Source organism: Cheilinus undulatus, linkage group 24 (assembly GCF_018320785.1).
Source record: "Cheilinus undulatus linkage group 24, ASM1832078v1, whole genome shotgun sequence".
Classification (NCBI taxonomy): Eukaryota; Metazoa; Chordata; class Actinopteri; order Labriformes; family Labridae; genus Cheilinus; species Cheilinus undulatus.
The window spans coordinates 13295064-13314682 of NC_054888.1; the positions used below are offsets into that span (position 1 = coordinate 13295064).

Here is a 19619-nt window from a genome sequence, read left to right on the forward strand (position 1 = left end):
AAATGCCCTTTTTCTATTGACATCCAGGATTGTGTTTAAAAACTGAGGTCCACTCTGAATCATTGCTAGGCAACACTCATGTGGCAGGGATGGCCTCTCTTTCATATATATTCAATTAGCTTTTCTGTATTTAGAAAAAAATAGGCGATCATTTTAATTGGCTTTATTATCATAATTATTTGACGGGAACCTTTTCGCCTTGATGGATGACCTTATTAACACGTAGAAGAAACTGCCATAACCCTCAGAAAATAGACAGTTCTAGTGACTCATTACTACTGTCAGTGCTGCAAAAGCTCTTCTATTCTACTAATGTAACATGCTTTCACCTGATCAACACACCATTAGCATTCAAAGGTGACATATAGACAATATAGATGGCTTAACGTTGGCTATTAAACTCTGTGGTTTCTTACTAGTTTTAATATAGATCTTGATTTGAAGATAAATGTGGAATAACAGTGACTCAGGTTGAAAGAATCACCTTTTTCTGTGAGAACAGGCAGCTTCTTTTTCAATTTGCACATCTCTGAAAGATTTGAGGATCTTGCTCAGTCCAGGGAGAGCGGCTATGTGGGAAAGAATTGAAGTCAATTTTAGGGCACAATGAAGCAAATCAACCTGTCAGAGTGACATACCTGGATTTATGCTGCAGCTCCAGACTTCTCTCCGCTGCTCGCCGTTGACGACAGGATAACCACACTGTCTTATATAGCTGTATGCAGACAATCCTGCAGCTCAAAGACAGAGACAGAGAGAAGGGATAAAGGCAAGAAATCAAGGAACAGAAATGGGAGGGTGACAGAGATAAGAACAAATAAGACTAATAGATTAGACACAGTACACCGGTGTGAAGAAAAAAGTAACTAAATAAATGGTCAAAGCTTTTGTGTTTTTCTCATTGCAGCATCATTCTATTTTGGAAAGGAAAAAAAAAATGATAAGAGTATTATCTTGCACCTTACGTTTCCATAAATATGAACACAATATCCGAGCAAATGGGATTTATTCTATCATGGTGTGATGCTCCAGTTTGTGCACAATCGAGGATAGAAATCACATCTGTGATAGCGGATAAAGAAGACAGAGGTTATGAGACAATTCCAGGTCATAATGGAGTCTATGTCCGCCTGTGTGTGACTGTAGGATCTCTATGAATATTTTTGTGGTTGCTTTTCTACCCCATCACGTGCATCTGCATGTCCGCCCGCCTGTTTGTGTTCCTCAGGCTCAATAAGATGTCATTTGTTGAATCCCTTCCCTTGCACCTTTTGACATCTCAACACTCTGATTGCAAGGTAGCAATTGAAAACCAGGATTGGAGCACTGGCTGTTAACCCGTCTTATTTCTATCATGGCCCATGATTGCATTGCCACTTGGAGCTCAGCTTTTTCCCTTTGGTAACTCATCTGCCCTCCGAGGCAGCCACGATTGTCTGTCTGGGTTTCAGCAGGTTTAGTGTTCGATTTGTGGACTGAACGGTCCTTTAGGAATATTACTGTTATCACCCTACAGCTTAACAGGTTGATGTTAAAAAAAGGCTGATGTGATGTCTCAGCTTTGTGATGTCATTTGTAAAATAAGCAATAACTCTTGTAACTGTGGTAGGTAATCTCTACAAACCCCATAGTGACTGTTCCAGCCCTCCCTATTGAATTCCTTCATTTTAAGGTGCTAAAGGATGGTTCCACCAGAGTTAAGGCATATTATATAGATCTTAGAATCTTAGCTTATCTAATGGTAACAGTACATAAAGAAACCCCTCCATATTTTCTCAAGGTCTTATTTAGGCCAATAGATCCAAGTGTTGCAGCAACTTGTACAGCCCATAAGTGTCTTTAGTGCTTTTTGGTTTATGTTAGGTATATTTTGGGGCTAGATTGTCTTTATTAATGAGGACAGTCTTTGAACAAGAATTCATTTTGACCAATGATGGTCAAAATTCCCTCAAATTTTAACCTAAAATTTCTCTGAAAAATCATAATCGTATTCTTAAAGCTTCCCATAAAAATTACCCAAAATGTTTCAGTGAAACTTAATCATAAAGCCTAAACATTGCCATAAAATGTTCCTCAAAAGAAATCCTGAAATTTTCAGAAAAAACAAAAACCTGTTTCAAAAGAAATGTCCACCACATTTTCAAAGTCTTGCCTACAATCTTCAAGAAAATTCCTAATAATGTACAAAATAGATTCCATGAAAATGATAGAAAATTCCCCCAAACATCAAATTTCAATTCAAATTCCTAGAACTAACATACCAGTTTCTCAAGTTACTGTGAAAATACAGTACTTAAAAATTTCAAAGCAAATTCTCCCCCCAAAAATGTATTTGCAAACAAATAATTCTACAACAAATGTTCTTCAGTGGACATTCTGGACAGTTATCTCAAAAATGTTGATAGTATAAATTATCACTATGTTGTGAGAAAGCCAAAATCGAATGGTCTTTGAGTTACAGTAACTTGTAATTCTAGCAATTCTATTCAGTCAGCAGCAAAAGCTGATAGGACCAGGAGGCCAATGCTGGCCAGGAGGATTGCACTAATGCATTGCAACTGACCCAATTCACCCTCAAAAGAGAGCCCATTTACATGGCCTCTCAGGGGCCCATTTATGTTTGTTGGTGAGCCAGCCAGGATACTGCAAAATGACAACAGACTGACTTTCATAAGTATATATACTACCATTGCACATAGCAGTGGGTTCAACTATCTTTAGTAGGCTATTTTTAAAATCTCACTGTTTTTAGTTTTTTTAACCACCCCCCTTCACACACCCACACACCCACACATCCACACACACCCACCAAAAAAACAAAAAACAACCTCCTCATCAAACACCTCTGAACATGATGTTCTACCTTACCAATGTACTACTGTAGCACGTCATTGTTTTGTCTTGATGTTTTGTGTTTTATGTTCACTATTCTGTCACTACTTTCTTGTAAAGGCTATCGCCCACAATGCAATGTTGCATTAAGTCCTCTTCTTTGCAACGTTTTTCATGAGCAATGCCACTTAAAGCACAACCTGTTGGAAAAAAAATATTGAAATTTCCCAATGCATGAGGACTGAAAATTTGAGGGGATAGACAAGCCAGTTGAGTTCCAATATTACTGGACAGCAACAAACTATATGCAGTCAGCCGCAAAAGCTGATTGGACTAGGTGGCAAATATTGTCCAGCGGGCTTGCACTAATGCATTGCAACTGATCCAGTATGCCCTCTCCTCTCAGAGTCCCAGTTATGTCTGTTGGCGAGCCAGCCAGGATACTATAAAATAACAGCTAACAGGCTTTCATATACATACTACCATTGAACATAGTAATGGTTTCAACAATCCTAAAAGGTAGGCTATTTTGAAAACTCATTATGTTCAAAGATATAAGCTATCACCCATAACGTAATATGGCGGGGGTTTTTCATGAGTACTCCCACTTAAAGCACAACCTGTTGAAGAAAAATAGTTGAAATTTTCCATTGCATTTGGACTGAAGCTCCACTACGGACTTAAATGAAAATAACAGTAAGTTGCTGAGCAGGAGGTGCTGAAAAATGATGTTTCCATCTCCTTTAATGGACCTTGCTGTAGGCTCTGGAATAATTAAAACCATTAAAGCCTTTATTATACAGTCTCAAAGACTTTCTCTCCTAATAATGAGAGCTTTGATGTGAAATTTGAAGCACACCAATCAATGCAAGAACCACAAAGACAGCCAAAATACATGCAGCAGGTCATGCTTTATACACTTTACTGCTGTTTTATTTTGACTTTCTGTAAAAATGAACTTTTCCTGAGGCTCATTTCATTAATTCACAGAGTAGCCAAGGGGCTGCCTACAGAAAATATCCAATTTACTGTTGTGATGGGCCATAAATGTGAGAAAAAAATCTATTTAATCAAACCTGCACATGTAGTTGAAGATTACAGCTTTATTGCACTTGTTTTTTTTTTTGTTATGTTTGGGGAGAATAACAGTTTTGTATCACTTCTGGCTTTTTTATGAAGGACTAGTGATTATAGCAGCAGCTCATGCATACATGCAAAAAGTTTCTGGGTGAAGATAGTCAAAGAAAGAATTTGCATTGATAAAACATGTCGCCTAACCACCTGCTTGATCCGATCAAGATGCATTTAGTACTAATTAGCCAAAGATAATGCAGCTGTCTGAGGCTAAACATCTGTGATCATGCACATGTGCATGCTTGAAGTTTTGTATTTTTGTGAGATTTATTTTTTCACATGGAGAGAGGTCCACCGCAGCCTGAGGCGTAAGAGGCTTAAGAAAGGAGACACAAATCGCAAAGCAGCCAGCGAGTGAATAAAGCCGAGATAGAGAGAAGGTGTGCAGGAGGGAGAGCGAAGGGGAGATAATAGGTAGCTGTGGGTTGTGCCTGAGACTGTACGCTGCGGCCTGATACTGTATGTCGGTACGATTGGATATGGTTGGCTGAGTAGAGCCAGCGCTTCTCTTCTTCTCTTCTCTCCTCTCCAGCATGAAAGCAGGCTTGTTAAACAGCCAGACATATATATAGTACCAGCAGCAGATGGGCCAACATACAGGTGTACTTTGAAAGATGAATCCATAGGCACGCTTAGCAACGGGTAATTCACAGTAGTGTTACATCAAGATGTACTTTCACTAAAAGCTCTCAGTCTTTAATCATGGATCAATCTGAACAGTAATTTTAAATATTGCCATTACTGTAAAACATATTTCACACCATCCAAATTATATTCTCCCCTTTAGCTGGTCAACTCAGGCTTTGGCCATCATTAGAAAAAGCTCCTAAATCATTATCTGTTTGCTTCTGTCTGCTAAATACAGTGTACTTATTTCCCAGAATTTATTACTCCCTGAAAAAGCCTTTTAGCAGTTCAATTTCTTTGAATTGGTGAGTCCATCTGTTGCTTTTGGGCCGTTTATTAACCCAAAAATTAGTACTTGGTAGCTTCACAGAAAAACAGGGCTCTTTTCAATAGCTTACATAAAGGTAGTCATGCTTAATCCAATCTCAAAAGTTTGTAGCTCATTCTGTCCAAGTTTTGCATTTAAGGCACTTGACATACATAGAAATTGGGTCTTTTTTACTTAAAGCTGTTAATTATTTTCAAAATAATAGCATTTTTCACACAATCATAGCTTAACTCATAGTTAGAGTTGTTTTAAAGGCCCTGGTAGGAGTTTTTATCCAGTCAGGAAACTGTCTGAATTTGTTATAATGGCCTACATAAGCACATAAAACCATCATAATAGGATTAATTATTACTATATCCTGATTTTGAATGCATTGTATAACCACTGCCATGGGGTAGGTGTCAGACCGCTCTGCTGAAGAGAAAAGCCCCTTTTTGCATTTTCCAGAGCAGAAGAGTGGTGATCGATTATTCCAGAGAAGTAGCAGGGGCGTGTCCAGATGGGTGGCTAGGAGCAGCATGGCCCCCCTTGAGAAGAGATTGCCACCTCAAAACCTGGCACAATCATTCCAGAATTGGAATGCAGAAACCCAGTAAATGGGCGGTCCTTCAGTTGTGATTTATTTAGTTTGTCAATGCACATGGGTTGTATCAGTAGCATTAATGCTAGCATACTGGCTAACAGTGACCTCATTTTGAAGTTGAAAGTTAAACAAGCAATTAATCAGTCTGATATTGACATTATTGAGTTATGCCACTCTTTCACTGCTTTCACCACTTTTCCACTAATTTTTGCCACTTGTAACCTATTTTCTCCACATTTTTTGCCCCTTTTAACCCATTTTTGTCAATTTTTGCAACCTTTAATCCCATTTTATATATTTTCGCCATGTTAAACCCAGTTCCCCCATATTTCGTCTACTTTCATGGATTTTAACCGCTTTTTTCCCACTCCAAACCATTTTTTCCCACTTGAACTCATTTTCACAGTATTTTTGGCCATTTTTTCCTGTTTCTGCCACTTTTTGGCACCTTTAATGACTGCTTGCCTCTGTTAACACTCTTAAGCCACTATTTACAACCTGTAACACATTTTTTACAATGTTTTTGCCACTATTATCCAATTTTACCAGTTTTTGCCACTTTTAATTCTATTTCACATATTTTTGCATTTTTTAACCAGTTTTCCTGCTGCTTTTCCCAACTTTTTTGTAACTTTTAACCCATTTCCTCTCCATTTGGCATCCTGACATCTGACAGAAGCCTTTTCAACTGCTTTTCACCCCTTTTTCAATGAATTTTTGCTGCTTATAACCAATTTTCACCACATTTATTTGCCACTTTTAACACTATTTTTTGTAAATATTTGCAATTTTCAAACCAATTTTACATATTGTTGCGACATTTCACCTACTTTCCCAACTGCTTGACACTTTCAACAGATTTTCACCACTTTTTTTGCCCCTTTTGACCTATTCTTGACACATTAATCCCATTTTTTTCTGCTTTTTTTTTTTTTTTTATAATTGGCATTACCTCATTTTGGAGCCATTATTGGGTTCTGATGTTCAACTTACTTATTCATGCCATTTGAAGACTCATTTTTGTCACTGTTTCTGCCCATTTTTGCCACTTTTAACCAATTTTAACCAATTTTATAAGCTATTTGCATATTTCTGTCACTGTAACACCTTGTTGCTACTGTGTTTTGCCAATTTTAACCAATTTTTGACTCTTTTTTTCACCACTTTTTTCCCACCCATGTTTTGCCCCCTTTTTGCCTTTCTTAGCCCATTTTTACCTCTTTAAACCCATTTTGCTCCTTTTTGGCCTATTTGTTATTCTAACCCCTTTTTGGCACTTTTTAGCAGCTTTTCACCCTTTTTTTCCAATTTCCCCCCCTTTTTTGGCCTTTCTTTACCCATTTTTCTGTTGCTATCCCATTTTCGCCACTTTCAACCCATTTTTTGCCACTCTATGACCACTTTTCACCATTTTTATTCAGCCATTGTTTGGTACTTGTAACCCATTTTTGCCAGTTTCCAGCTGTTCTGCCTTTTTTTGCAATTAATAAATGAATTTTCCATTTTTTTTTCTAGACCATCTGCCCTTAACAACCCCCCACCCCCTCCCATGTGCAGCCTGGCAAGGCATCATACGCATCTGTCATCCAAGTTGAAATATTTGATTTGTAGTGGGTTGCTTGCATACTTATGTATCTATTTGAAAAGATTAAAGAATCAGCATTAAATATGTTTGATGGGAGCTGGTGTGTCATTAGGACTGATATTGTTCACACAGCAAATACCAAATTATGTTTTCATACAAACCAGAACTCCTCCCAGGCCAAAGTCCTACATTTTAACGTCAAATTTAACCACCATATTGAGTGGCTGTCTTATGTAGCTTTATCACTGCTTGTGACTTAAATTCTTCACCACATTTGACCTCATTGAATCAAAGCAGCGGTGAAAACCTGCCTGTTTTTAGCAGGATTTAGGGATAACTAACATCTTCTCTGATCCTCATTTTTCATTTATGTTTCCACCTAATATTTCAAGTATTACTATTCAGCTTCTCTAAAGGGTCTGTCTCCTCTGTCGGCGTGCTCTGAGGGATCCTGAGGTCTCTCCTTTTTTATTATCTGTTAAAGAGGTGTGCTTATCTGAAAGGATTCACTCTGTGAAAGAAATGAAGTGGCATAGGGAATATAAATTTTGAGGGGCCCTTTGAGGCAGAATTTTAGATTTTGTGTTGTCTTCGATGTAGAAATGCATGTGGAAAATGCAGTTTTTTTTATCATAGTGAGATAATAATGCAAAGACCAAGCGGGTGTTTTTATTTCACAAAGAAATCCCTGACATCGGCACTTTCCCTCTGTACCTACCGCCACTGCTCACGTGAGACTTTACAGCTTTAAAGAACGCTGACTGTGAGTGTTTTTGAAGCTAATTCTGTCCTGGAAATCATTTTTACTGCCTGTGCTAACACCTTTCAAGAAATGAAAAAGCCACACAGGTTTAGACGCATGAAAAAAATGATACAGGACAGTAATTAGTATTTTATCGCCTTCCTTCTTTTGCTCTAGCTCGACCCACTCTTGCCTCTCTTCTTTCTCTCTCTGTCTCTGGTGGTACAAGAGAAGAATTCCCTTCAACACCTCCACAGAATCACAGACAATTAAAGCAGAGCATTCCTTTGCCTGCGGGCCTATCTGCTCTGTGTGCTTTATACATAAACACACATACAGCCTCCCACCTCGCCACCCACAGGAATGAAGACGTACAGTACACAAACGCCCCCGACATGTTCAAACGCACAAACAAACACACAAAGGCATGTTCTCTGTGGTGCATTTTACTCAGACGTGGTTTTAATGGGCCTTTTTATGGGGAACAGGATTACAGAATCACATCCCCTCTGTCCCTGCCAGCTGATTGGACGCTCTCCACCCCGTCAGTCAAATGCCGAATTTATCCCTGCCGATAACACGTTTGGTTCTGCTTTAGTCTGCTGGATTTGGGCACACTGACTTTGCCTCTGGCAAGTTTGGCTCTGGGTCCAGATGTCGATGAATTGTTTCAACAGGCCAACACAGCGAGCACCACGTTCATATTTGACCTTAGTGACCTTCATTTGAGGAATATAATGATCTGGCATGATTACAAGAAATTTCATATTGGGTAGTTTTAATGAGAGCAGCTTTAGGGAAGTTAAAGAGATAGTAAAATAAAGGCTTTAGAGCTATAATGGAGGTGACCTGAGGGCATTGCATGCAAACTATTGAGAATCTGGCCTTTAAGTAATATTAAGAAGTCAGAGCTACATGACCATACAACGGCTGACTTACACTAAAGTCTGAAACACAACATGATAGGAATACAGACAGAGACCTGGGCTTGTCTGTATCCAATTTTTGGGAAAATCCTCCTCAATTTGGCGTCTATAAGCTGTAATTTCTCCACAGTCCCTCTCTGCACTGTTTCATTTATGCCTGCTTTTGCCCATGGGATCCATCTCTGAAGTGGAGCGCAGTCTAGAGTAGATAGAGAGGCGAAAATCCCAGGAGAATTACAAGCTCGTGCAGGATTGCAAGACCATACTATGGAAACTTTGCTTAAAAGGAAAGCAACATGTAAACAGCAGATAATGTTGCCTTTCAGGGGTTGGTTTGCTGTTCATTTTGGTAATATTCCATCATTTTTTTGCACTGCTGTAGGTGAGAACATTAAGTAATTAAAAGGTGCAGTATGGCATTGTTTTACCCCTGGGACCCCCTGACCGACTTGGGACTTTGATATAGCCTCTGTTTATGGACACCTGCTATACTTACAGAGCTAAACCAGTGCCTACCATTGAATGTTAAAGTTTGAAATTCTGTTGTGTAGACTTGTTGGAATTCCTATATGTAGAGTATAGCATTGCTAGTGAAATGTATCGTATTTGGAGGTTTTTGCTGATTCACAGCCCTAGCTTTAATTTATCAATAAAATACCTTCATTGATAAATATGGATGTGTTGATGGATTACAAAACTAGGTTTTAACACAAAGTTGCATCATACACAAGTTTAGGGAAAATGCATGATGAGTCTGTAGATGTTTTAGCATATTTAGCAGTAAAGCCTTAGCTAAATTGATGCATGCTAACGTTAGCTAAGGTGCACCAAACTGAACCTTTAACAGAACTTCAAGACTTACAATGTTCATGTACATTTACATCAGCAAAAGCTACATTTATTGAGTGCTAAAATAAGCTAAAGTAAGCCATTGCTAAACCTTTTAAAAAGAAGGAGCCTCATAACTACTTCTGTCAGGTATACAGTTAGCTAAGTTTAGCTAAGCTAAGTTTATGATAGAACAGCAGACTTAGCAGTAGAGCTATTTCCATTAGTTTAGGAAACATTTATTCTTGCTAACACTGGTATTGATACACTTCTTGAAAATGTAACTAAACCATGAAACACAATTAAGGCTAGCTGTAACATTAATTGAAATTAGCTAAAGTGAGGCAAGGTAAATTAATGAAAAAGACTGGTGAACTCTCTGTCAGGGTAGACTATTTTTAAAACTGCTATTATTATGTGTGAAGTTACCTTCTTGAAAAGCAGGAATCACTCAGTGTAGGATAACACAAAACAAAACAAGCTTCCTGTAATGTTGCTAACTTTAGCTAAAGTGAGCCAAGCTAATTTAAAGGAAAGGACTTCTTTGGTGAATGAATTCTGCTGATTTTTGATACATTGTGAGTGAAACTAAATCTAAAAGTAGGAGACTTATGATAATGAATTACTTCAGTCTGGTAGTTTAAGATAAATAACAGCATAAGGTAGGTTTAATGTTTGCTAACATTAGCTAAAGTGAGGTTAGCTGAGATTAATGAGATAAGCGAATTATTACTGTTAGTTTAGGCTAAATATAATCTAGTATTTGATTGAAGAGCAGAGATGAACTTCTTGAAAAATAGGACACTTATGATATAGGTTAGCATATGAAACAACATACGCAACATTTAATGTTTTTCAGTGAGGCAAGATAAGTTGATGGAAAAGCTGAGTTCAGTTGGGGAACTTTTTCCATCAGGTGGGTCTACTTTTAAACTTCCTAATATCGTGAGTTTAACTGCTCTAAAAGTAGGAGACTTTATGTGGGTTAACACTGAAACTGTTCAAGCTACCTGTAATGTTTGCTAACACTAGCTAAAGTAAGGTGAGCTAAGTTCTGCTTAACTCCATCAGGTTAGACCACTTAACTTGCTAACATTGTAAATTTAGCTAAATTTCTTGAGAAGTAGAAGATGCATTATGTGTAGGCTGGGCTAGCATACACAACATTATTAGCTACATTGCTAATATTAGCTAAGCTGAGCCAAATGAAAGTTAAACATAGAAATGTCATGAAGTGTGCTGCTTTGAAAGTCAGGTAGACAGACATCATGGCTACACTTAAAGCTGGCTACCATTCGCTTAAGCTGGCTGACTGAACTTATTTAGTATGGAACTATCATGTGTCAGTGGCTACTTTTAAATTTTGCTAACATGAGATTACATTAGCCAAAATAAATTCCTGGTGAAGTATATTGTAGAAGTATTTTAGTCTACATTCTGTCACCTTTCATTGTAAAGTTGCTAGTTATTGCTAACATTAAACATTGAATAAGTTCATACTAGGCCATGAAAGGCTGTAGCATAAAACTCCAGGGTGCTTTATTCTCAGATGATTAATGGGTTTAATTATAAGGCATAAACTTGCATAAAAAGCTGAAGTTTGAATTAGTGTCCTTGACAAATTGAGGCTTAAATACCATACTCTATAAAACTTTGTTTGTGCTCATATTCATGTTGGAATAATCCAGCATTGTTTGGCATGCTGGCAGTCATGTGTGATGCTGACCATCCCAGTCACATAACAAATGGCAATCAATGGTTTCGTCTGTCTTATTCTTCTTGGCTCCAAAGCTTCTTGGAGGAACTAATAATTGGAGCTGGTAATTGCTACCAGGCTCATAACATATTGACCCACTCTCTGTAATAAGCAGGTGACTGCAGCTGAAAACATTCCATTTCTGAAAATTGATATAATTAGCATGTCTTTTTGTGTCCCTGCCAGACGAGCCAGTGTTGACTAAACAAATCCCTCCGTGTCATATTTCAAATCCAGTCAGCAGCATTCTCATTAAAATGTCAATGTATAGGCACAGTGGGGACTGTTGTGTATATTTCAGCTCAGAAATGCCAACAAAACGCTTCTATTTTCCAGGTTGAACTTAATTATATGATTCACACGGCAATGACTCACAGAGAAAAAGAATTAGCTGTTTTTCTTTTGCCTGCTGGGTTTTGTGAGCAAGTTATTATGTGATCAATCACATACAGCCTGAACCAGAAGACCGGAACACAATCAATTAATAATTGAAAACCTTTAAACTACTTGAAGCGACGATCGGAAGCTGCCTTAAGTCAGGGGAAGGTAGTGTGGAAGGGCAGTGGGTTAAATAGACATGATTAATCAATCCCAAAGGAGTGATTGCATCTATTTACAACCCTATACATGTTTGTGTGCATGCAAATAGAAAACAGTCGGACAGCATGCCCATTATAACTCATAATAAGCTGGTTTTAGCTCAGTGTAGTGTGTTTAAGGAAAGACAAATTTGGGCATAATTATCAGTATATGCTCAAATGTTAAGCTCTTTATTTGACATGTAGATGACAAAATAATTTGATGTGGATTAATCCTCCATAATGCAGAGCATAAAGCAAAGAAAGTAGTTTTTACCACTAACAGATGGTGTCAAAGCAGCCTACAAACTTTTAGAAACTTCTTCTTACTTATAATTAGTGGTGAAATCTGCAAAGTCAAATTTTAATTGATACAGAGGTCAAGTTTCATCATTTTCTGCTGATAGAATAAGGTAAATTGCACTAAATGCTTTAAACAAAATTCATAACAGTACTTTAGAATAACCATTTGATATAAAATATCAATATCAATACATTTTTTGATGTAAGATAAGTTTTATAATACTTACTTCCAGTTTATTAGTAATGTTGGAATTTCGGAACTTACAAACTTATAACCTTTTCACATTAGGCACATGTATTACCATGCCCAAGCATGATTGCAACCCCTCTCCCCTGTCCTGTTCATCTGCTTACATTAGCAGTAGCGTTCTGCACATATTTGTACACAATCCAAAACATTAGTTGGTAGGAAAGGAGGAAAGATGAAGCAAATGGCTAGTACCCCATACTCGAGCACAACTGCATTTATATCTACCGTGCCCAAGTGCACATACACCATGCTCGAGACCCCCTCTTCACAAGGACTTGGGTACCACTAGACCATCAACTTGACTTGGAGTCAAGTGTACTCTGATCTGGGCCTGGGTTTCTAATGGGAAACCACCATTAGATCTTACATGTGGCTACAAGTGTTGATGCTATTGAAGCCCATTTCTGCCACTTAAAAGAAAAACTATGAAAGATAGGCAAGTCTAAAAAGAAAAACAAAATTAAGTCGCAATTAAAAATCAAAATTATGAAATGAAAAGTCATAATTATGAGATTAAAGTCAAAATGATGATATAAAAAGTCATACTTATGAGGAAAAAGAAGCATAATTATGAGATAAAAAGTCAAAATTATGAAATGATTTTGTATCTTATAATTGCCTTTTATTTCATAATTTCAACAATTTATCTCAAAATTTTGATTAATTGATTTAGCTCGTATTTTTTTTATATATTTTCTTACATAACTATGACATTTTTTCTCATATTTTGGACTTTTTATCTAATAATAATGACTTTTTATCTTATACTTCTGGGTGTTTATCTCCGAACTATGACTTTTTTTCTCATATTTTTTACTTTTTATCTCTTGTACTTGACTTTTCACCTGATAATAATCACTCTAAATCTCAAAAATATTACATTTATTTCATAATTTTCACTTTTGAGCTCATAATTTTACATTTTGTCAGAAATTATGACTTTTTCTCATATTTTTGACCTTTTATCTGATTTTTTTCTTTTGATCTTATGATTGACTTTTAATTTTACATTTTTTACTTTTTATCTCAAAATCATTACTTTTGATCTGATATTTTTGACTCTTTATTTCATTATTACAACTTTTTATCTCATAATCATAACGTTTTGTCTCATAATTTTGACTTTTACACTCATTTTTATGACTTTGCTTTTTTTTTCTGTTAGAGTTGCCTAACTTTCACATTTTGCTTTTTAAATTGGCAGAAATGGGCTTCCATAGGATGCCTTAAGTAGAGAAAGAAATCAAAATCCACCTCTGTAAAAAATATGAATTTTCAAAACCTAATATTAATAGCATTTAAGCTTAGCAGTACTATGTAGTCTTGAAGGTTCTGTGATGTAACATTTAATCAGAGCACAGGTTGTAGCTGTGAAGTCCTTCTGGTGCCAGTGAATCCATATTTTTATACTTGAGCACCACAATCCATCTGAACAAGTCCAACCATGACAGACGCTTAATTCAGCAGATTTTCTGCTTTTGATACCGTAGTTTTATCTGATGCACATGAGGGGGTCTGTGATTGGATGACAGGTGATGGACATGGTGAGAGCATAATAGGCTACTGGCTGTGTCAGATCAGATATAGGATCGTTAAAGTGTCACCCAGCTGTTACAGCTGAAGTGAAGTTAAAATACAGGAACAAATTACAGGAAATCCCAGTAACCCTGGACTTGAATGAGCATTGTCCACCCACTTCTACAAGTGAGATGCTGCTTGATTAAAGTATGCAGTTGTGTAGCACTGTGCAGTGGAGTCAATCTTGCGTCATTCATTTTAATGGAAAATACCACTCATGTTGATTTCTTTAACGTAATCCCCATTATAGTTGAGCATAAAACACTTTCTGCATGTTTGATTGCAGCTGTTTGTGCAAGGCATTGTGCAAGAGTGATGTAAGTGCACAACTGCTATGACTTATGATGTTTTTAATGTGTGGCTGCATAATGTATGTTTTCATGCCTGCAGACATGCTGCATATGTGGCCTATAATCCACTGTGTGCTCTTCTTGTGCCTGTGTCGGTGTCACACAGTGGAAATGATCATATAAATTGATACGGCAGCTCTTCAGTCTCATTATGTGGCCTCCTGAGGGGAAGGTGGCAGTGCCCCTCTACTGCCATCTATAGGCATACTTAATGCATGACAGATGGCTCTAAATGATAGCAGCTTCAGTGTGATGATGTTGTTGGCTGCAGCCTTCCTCCCCTGGGAAGCGGCGGATAATCATTTCATCATTTCCTCAATTATTGACAGGCGCCCTGAGCTCCGCCGTTAAGTTTCCAGCCTTGTAGAGAGAATTAACATCCATTAGGTTGTTATACATCCAGTGTGAGTGTGTGCCTAACAAGACTCCCTGCTCCAACAGCTGAGGATGAGGAGCTCAGATATGACAGCCTCATCAAATATCACGCTTCACTCGGCGCTGGGGCGCGACTACCGCTGTGTTGAGAGGCTCTGGCCTAAAAATGACCCGCTCCCCGCTGAGCTGCCAATCATTGCTCATCACAACAGACACTTCCTCTGGTGCATCTTGCTGTGCTGCCATTCAAATACTTCCTCTGTTGCTTTTTGTGGCTACAGTTCTTCTCATGCCCTTTTAAATTTGCTTTAGTTTTTGCAAATTCTTATAAAGACTGTTCCATTTTTTACTCTGAGCTTTGTCTTATTTCAGCTTTCTAAAACACCACTCTGAGCCCTTATTATAAAAGCCCCATCTAAAGATCCTTGCAGTTGCCCATGTTTACTACAAGTTGGATTGATCGTGGATCTCTAGAGATGGGGCGTTTATGGGCTGATCCACATTTGTAGTTCACATGGGCAATCACAAGTGGGGCCGCCACAGAACCTATGGAAAAAGCCACATGGGACCCATACTGTAGCCTACATATAACCCATGTGGGGCCCACACAGACATGCTCGCTGGGACAGTGGTACCCCACCAGTTATTTGGACCAACATGATGACATTTGTAGTGCAGGTTTAGCTGGACAACACCAAGAAATGAGATTCTAAAACCATGCTGTGGCTCTTTGGTGCCACATCTTCAAGGCAGGGATGCTGCCAGAGATGAAACTTTCCCTCTGTTTTACCGTTCTGTCTCAGAGATCAACAGGGGATAAAACGCCTGATTTTCATGTCTGCTAGATTGGGCTATAATCCTGTTTATGATGAGTAGTGTGACCTCAGCATTAGGCACAGCTGCCTCTGTGAAAACAAAAGCACACGAGAAAGTATTTTCTTCAATTGCATTGCTTCACTTTAAGTGTTTTTAATTGTTGTTGAGCTTTGCATTTCATTCTTACATTTATTTCAATTACTGTAAGATCCAGAATATAAGTCGCCCAGGAATTTAAACTTCTGTCTCTCTCTTTGGTTTTTCAGTACCACCTATTTTACCTTATAGAGTTTGTGCATCTACTAGCCATAGTTAAGTGGTTAGGTTCTTAAATTTTGGAGACAGTTGTGGGACAGACTCACAGCTCGTGAATGGCTCTGCCCTCCTTGACTTGACCCTTGTTGTTCTTACTTAAAAGTCTCAAACCAGCACTTTGCAAGGTTAAGGTTTTTAACAGTATACTCCCTGGTTTCCTTACAGTTCAGTCAGGACCACGTTGTCAAGAAACACACTTGATTTGCAGTCATAAATACTCGTCTTTATTGCACTTGATGTCATTCTTTATATTTAGCAGTGTTGCTGCCTTCCACAAGCCTACGTGGAAAGCTTCAAGCAGGGGAAGCACGCGTTCCTGCCTTTCCTGTGCCTACAAGGAACGCTTGAGACAAGGAAGAAAGCAGCAAAAAACCCAGAGCAGAAAAAGCATCAGTGACAACAGAACGACACTGATTAAGTTGGAAGTTGAATAAAGGAGGAGCTGGGGTGGAGGAGGGTTGCAACAAGTGGCTAGCAGAGGGAGCAAAGCCAGGATAGAGCAGTTTAAATATGGCAGCACAAGTGCAGTTAGCCAATAGCGAGCTTAGAGCTAACTGGCTGGGCATCAGCTGATAAAGGCTTATGCAAGATCAGCTGATGTTGATTATATGACAGTTTGGCTGCATGGCCTGCCTTAATTAACGCTATATGCTCGATATATGGTCTGACGAGAGAAAAGCGGTTAAAAAGTGGTACTAAGGCATGCTGGTCTGGTCTGCCAACTTTTAAGATGATCAAACAGTGCAGCTTTACTACGATCTGTTTGGCCTGACTCTCAATGCTTGTTTTGTTAGTTTCTGCCTCTGGTTTTTCCGTCTAAACACTTTGTAAACATCTGTTTTTAAAGGTGCTATATTGGTGCTGACAATGCGTGAGTGTGTAGCTCAGCCTGAGCCACACATGCACTGACAGAACTTCAGGATTCAAACTTAAAACAGCACAAATGCATGCAGGATTTTCTCTCTTTTTGTGGCAGGAAGAGAACAGTGAGTTACACCCCACTGCAGAGGAATATGGAACAAATGAAGAGTATACCCACTTCTCCAGGCATCAGTTTCAGCCTTGCTGTCAATAGACTTGCACGGACAAATGGCCTTTGATTGTAGGTTGGTGCTGGAAATTTTGTTGCGCTGCCAGCGACTGCAAGGTTCTTGGCCATTTTTACTGTTATTAAGGCGTCTTCCAGTGACATTTCTGCTTTCTAAAAGTGTTCAGCTCTCAGTTTGTCATTGAGGATATAAAGAAGCTTTGGACAAGTCTTTCTCATACCTGCACAGCAGAGTTATTTACCGCTCTCCGCCGTATTCACTTTCTCACAATTCATATTCCATTGTCATGAGTGATAACCGGGAACAACGTCACCTCAGGCAGAAAGGATCCAATCCATTGTGAAAGTGACAAGCTTGTCATAAACAGACATATGCCTAATAGAGGATGTCTTTTGTATCGAGGAAATGTCAGTTGTTCTGTTCAACAAGACGACGGGATAAAATATGTAAACTGTCCTTTTCAGCTGGGACAATATGAGACTTCCAAATTTCTTGTTTATTTTGAGGGATATTTGCATGAAAGCTGGACGAGTAAACGGCAGTGTACAATAGGAAATCATCCCAAGATAATTTAAAATGATGTTTTTGAAACCAATTTTGTATTATTATGTCTCTCGATTATGTTTTCAATCTGTAAGACAGCAATAACTCACCAATTTCCTTTTTTTCTCTTTCTGCAGCCGCCCTGCAGGTGTCCATATCCTTGAACAAAGTGGAGTTAAGTGTTGGGGAGTCGAAGTTCTTCATCTGCACAGGTACAGGGTTTGTTTTTATTTGCATGTGCTGTATTTCTGTGTTTGGAGGTGGGTCAGAGATGCAGCAGGGGGTCTTAAAGCAGCTCCAACGAAGCCTGTTTGTTGTTTGCACGGCAGCAAGCGCAACACGATCCATGCCGTCCATATGGCGTGTGACTCTTTGACCCAGACGCTCCTGCCCCCTCTTGTCCCTCCTCCCCCGATTGTCCTCCTTAAACGGTGTATCAACACCACAGAACCTGACGCCGGCGCCAGCGCCTCGGTAGGGTGGCAGCACACTCTGGCAGGCCCGGCCCGCCTCCTGCTGCCTGCCTCTTCTTCTCCTGCCAACCCACTCAGCGTGGAGCTAACAGCCGGGGGAGTTGGGACAAGCTGGGAGGAGCATTGAAGGGGTGGAGGTCCGTGTGCCGAGAGAGGCAGGAATAAACGGAGGTGAATGGACTCAAACTGGCGGGGAATGAAAGGGAGATGCTTTATTGTGAAAGCTTACAGAACTGAGAAGAATTGGGAGGCTTTGACACAGAGGAGTGTTGGAGGTGGGTGATAGGTAGCAACCTTATATGATAAAGTGTCTTTCTTTTGCCCTTTCCTCCCTGTGAAATGGTTGTAAGTAGGCTGAAACAGTCAGAGGCAAACCAAAAGAGAACCTTTTAAAGTCTTGTATGAATCAAACCTGCATAAATATAGATCTGAGAGAAAGTTGCACAAAGAACATGAGGGCATTTGTATGTTGATTTTTGTTTTTTTCCCTCAAGAAAAAAGCAGAGCAGAGAAAGGAACCTGCGTGAAATCAATCCACTCGTTCGATACAAATCTTTCTTGTTTGGAAAAGTTTGCCGGGGAGAAATGGCAGCTGGGTAAAATGATCGAACACCTCACTCCTCAGAACAGCACACAACTCTGTTCTGGTAGTTTCAGCAAGCTGCCTGAGGTCAAATTGAAGTCATCATGTTGACCATAGGAGGACTGCTTTGTTTGGAGGGCCTTCTTGTCCTTCTACGTGTCTTTCCCCAACTTTGTACCATTACCATCCAGACAAAATCAACTTTTAAGACCTTTTTTATTTCATTTAAACACTTTTTTCCAAGCACAGTCATGGATAGCAGGGGTGCGAAGATCCATTGATGTGTATTGATACATCAGTTAGTTTCTCAAATTGATAGAAAATTGAAACTGTGATCTACATCACCATCTTTTAGTTGTGCTTTTATTTTGAAAGATCTTCTGATTTGCCTTTTTGACAGATTCCACCCTGCTGTGCATCCTTCTTAAAATTTCAGATAAGCTACAGCTAAGCAGACTACCTGAGGCTAAAATGAAATGGACTGAGGTCACACCCATGGCTTCAGCAGAGCATCTAGTACAGCCACTCTGACTGGAAAGAAAAGTCTGCTGTTATGGGTCTCCTTAGATCCATTAATAGTATTCAAATACCTCAAGTTAAATCGATCATGTTAATATAGGCTGCTCAAGTGGTCCAGGCATGACAGCCGAATCCCCTCTGTGCATGTCAAAACTTTGTCCCAGCCGCTCCATTCATCAAAATCACAATTACAGTCAAATCAGAATAATGCAGTTACAGCCGGACAGGCAGCAAATCAAAGAAGGGGGAAAAGGTGTTAATACATTAAAGAAAGATTTTATTGGTATTTAAAAGTCGACATGTATAAACACTTGTGTTCATAGTTATGTTCAGAATTTTGAGGTAGTACAGAGAAACCTAATGTCAGATGATACAAAAGCAATATTTGCATTTAAACAAAATGTAACAGTTTACAGTAAAACAGAGGTCTTTGTTCTTTTCAGTAAAAAGATTATTTTTCATTAAATGAAACAAACACACAAGGTGTAAAAGCTGTCTTCTTCTTCAGGGAAATCTTACTGTGTTGAATGGGTAACTAATAGCAAC

At 38.8% G+C, this 19619-nt stretch overlaps 1 protein-coding gene across 11 annotated transcripts in view; it reads left to right on the plus strand.

The window, feature by feature from the left end:
• The window catches only part of LOC121506408 (neural cell adhesion molecule 2-like), a 475738-nt gene that overhangs the window by 293531 nt on the left and 162588 nt on the right, over positions 1-19619 (plus strand). For all 11 annotated transcript variants that reach the window (XR_005991640.1, XR_005991641.1, XR_005991643.1 and 8 more), the window contains exon 2: positions 17636-17710. Coding sequence is in view for 4 of the 11 variants with exons in the window: in XM_041782202.1 (XP_041638136.1) it covers positions 17636-17710 (75 nt within the window). In the remaining 7 variants the exon portion in view is untranslated. The remainder of the gene's footprint in view (positions 1-17635; positions 17711-19619) is intronic.